The sequence below is a fragment of the Penaeus vannamei genome, chromosome 9 (assembly GCF_042767895.1).
Source record: "Penaeus vannamei isolate JL-2024 chromosome 9, ASM4276789v1, whole genome shotgun sequence".
Classification (NCBI taxonomy): Eukaryota; Metazoa; Arthropoda; class Malacostraca; order Decapoda; family Penaeidae; genus Penaeus; species Penaeus vannamei.
In genome coordinates, this window is record NC_091557.1 from 7221139 (window position 1) to 7224424 (window position 3286).

The 3286-nt window shown below is 36.5% G+C and overlaps 1 protein-coding gene across 1 annotated transcript in view; it reads right to left on the minus strand.

The window, feature by feature from the left end:
• LOC113813427 (males absent on the first) overlaps nt 1-3286 on the minus strand; it is a gene marked incomplete in the record, with an annotated part of 12048 nt that extends 8762 nt beyond the window's left edge. Inside the window, 2 exon segments of the mRNA XM_070125210.1 lie at nt 1432-1543; nt 3051-3286. Of these exon segments, the coding sequence (XP_069981311.1) occupies nt 1432-1543; nt 3051-3252 (314 nt within the window).

A 3286-nucleotide genomic window follows, 5' to 3' on the forward strand; every position in this document is an offset into this window, starting at 1 on the left:
ATATCTAGAAAGGAAGAGTTCTTTTCCTACCTGTACAAAATGGTAAATATATGTGTAAATTTTTTAAGAATATTTTTCATTTTGATTTCCAAAATAATAAATTCTGGTTGAAAGAATTTTTGTCTGTTTTCATTCAACTCCTTGAAGACTTCTAGTAAGAAAGAATTGTACTTGGATCTTTTGGTTCTAGGGATTTTTTTTTTCTCTCTCTCTCTCCCGCCGACATTTCATTATCACCAGACTTGCTCGCTATTCAAGAAAAAAAGTTGCTGTGGCCTAACTCTGCCACAATGTTGGGCACTGTTGGCAAATCAGGACCTTGCTGTCCTGAGATATTTCATTTAAAGGCCGGGATGACAGGAATGGCTCGCCACAAGTGCACAAAGCTCTTGAAGGGGGCTTAGACTTAGTGGATTTTTAATAAGGGGCTTCTCCATTATTTCCATCAATAAACAAGCATAGTATGTACCATCCAAGAGCCATGACTGGAAGAGCACCAGCTTTAGGGAGAAGCGATGATCTGGATCCTATGATGTGGCACGTGGGGTGGATGACATGAACATGCTGTCACAGGAAAATTTGGCAAAGGGCTAGAATGACGGGAACTTCCAATCATGAGAATTTTGGCTGAAAGCTGGTGTGAAGGAATGGCTCACTACAAGTGCACAAAGCTCTTGGAGGGTGATTTGACTCAGTGGGTATAAAAAAGTGGCTCTTGCATGATTTCAATCAATAACAGAGTGTGGTATGTACCATCCATGAGCCATGACTGTAAGAATGCCAGTTCTTGGGATTAGCTATTTTCATGCTCTTCATCCTATTCCAGTCCGCTGTGACCAGCAACGCAAATTGCATTACAGAAAATTGAATATTATGGAGAAAATTAAAATATGACACAAATAACAAACATTTTACAAATAACTATCATTATTGCCCTGAGTTATGGACTACCTCAAGAGATGATACAGAGTCTGTGAAAGGAAAGCAGTCTATTCCTATCTGTATAAAGCAAATCACCGCACAAGTGTTTGTGTTTATGTGCACCCAGCCTACAAGCTGCACACCCATCAGAGTGACTGGTCAAGTAAGCTTAATACCCATATTTTAGCCCATGTGCAAGCAATGAAGAGTCCGGAAACAAGGAGATAATATAAGCATAAGCATGGTAGGAACTCCTCAACCCTCCATCCCCAAATACATCACAATTTAAATGGATATGGGAGAGGCCACTTATAATTTACATAGAATATTTAATAACACAAAATGTTGAAAAAGAAATAGCTAATATAATTCTCATCTTCTGCTACGTGCCAAAAAGCATTTCTAAGTAATTGAAATATACCACTTTACTTTTATTAATATACTTTAATTAAATAAAGAAAGAAAAGGAAATTTATCAACTGACTTAGAGCCAGATTTCCATGCCCTTACCTCTCTTTAGTCACCCATTCATCCAGTCGACGATTGAGTCCATCGTAGTGAACGTAGTATTCATTTTGCATCTCAACATCATTGTATCTTCTTTGGATGATTTCTGCTGCCTCTGCAAAAAGACATCTTTTTTTAACAATAAGTACTCTCCTGAGGTTAAGTTTGGTGGGCGTAGTTGGGTCTGGGTTGGTTGGGTTTGTGTAATATGTTAAACCCATTTTCACACTCATATAGGAATGTAGAATTAGCCAAATCAATATAAAACTCAGTTGTGATGGGGTCCGTGAATCCTAGGTAGCTCTCGATATCAGCAATTTTTACACAGATGTATTTATCGCCTACTGGAGTGAAAATGAAACATTGCATTTTAACATTGCCTACTGAAATAATTCATGGGAGGATGAGAATGTGTTACAATTAGAAATTCCTACCAATGTGAGGATTTTCTGATGAAAAAAAAAGAAATCAAAAAATCACCAAACAATTTTTCATGTGTTTTTCATTATAAATGTGGTAGATATCATTATATAAGCTTCCATCTCAAAAAATAAACAAACATAAGTCATTTGTTAAGAATACTTTAGTCACCACTTGGTCTTGAGGCCACACAGAAAGCCAGGCAAGATTTTTCATGCTTTCGAGCTTCTGTACCACTATCCTCAAACACTGGAAAGCTAATGGAAATCTGCAGAAACTGCCCATGGCCTATTACTCACTTTGGGGTCATATTCCAAAATATAGAATTCTTCATTTTTTTGCAACTAGCATTTAAAAAAATTAAAGGAAAAAAATCTGACCTTCAGTATTGCTATTCGAGAACAGTTCTTAACCCCTTTAAATTTTGCTGTTAATATTTGAAAGCTATTGAAAATGCGCAGAAATTGACGGATTCATTTTTTCAATCCCGATCTCAAAATTTTAGAAAATCTGAAGACAGGATTTTTTCTCTTTCTCTCTTTTTTTTTTTTTTTTATAGGAAACTAAGGCAACTTTCGAATAAAACTTTCCATCAGTCTCTTTCGATTTTACTGATGGTTATGCTGATTTCTTTTCACTGTAGTTTGCTACAGTGAGGGCCAATAGCAGTATGTAAGCAATATAGGCCTATAGGGATAATTGTAAGTATTTATAATTTGATGGTAAATTATTTAGTATACATTTCATTGAGCATGAAAGCAGAAATCAAGTGTATTTTATAGATCTTGCCTCCCCGATCCCACGTAAATCCCAATACCCTTCCTGTCCCCCAAACCAGTAACAGGGGGAGACAGGTGGACATCTGATATTGGCTGTCCATCAACTATCATTAATATCAGTGTCTTCTGCATATTCACAACCTATATTACCACTATCGTTTAATCTGTGCTTTGACTTCATATATTTACACTGCATAGGCACCATAAATGACAAAATCTTGAGCCAGTTTCAACTACATATAGATGAAATAGAATATTCAAGAAAATGTATAGTAAAATACCACACTCCCACTTTCCATAATAAATGTAAAATTACGCGTAGCAAACTAATATATACTTTTAAAAATGAACATTAATTTGCATAAAAGTTCATATCTAACACTGATTCTCAGGTTATAAAGAAGCTAACGGGGAGTGACTTACGCCATGTATCGTCTGCCCGTCGAACCATATACTGTTCTCCGATGTTCAGTTGTATATCGTCACCGTCATTTTTGTTCTCTTCTCTCTCCTCTCGTTTCTTTTCGCCGTCTGGCAACAATACAGGTTCATTTTCCTTGTCTGCAGTGGAGGAATCGTCATTTTTGTTTACTTCACTTGGCTTCGTATTGTTGTCGTCCGCCATTTCTAGTGTTTATATACAAGCAGCACGAGCCTAA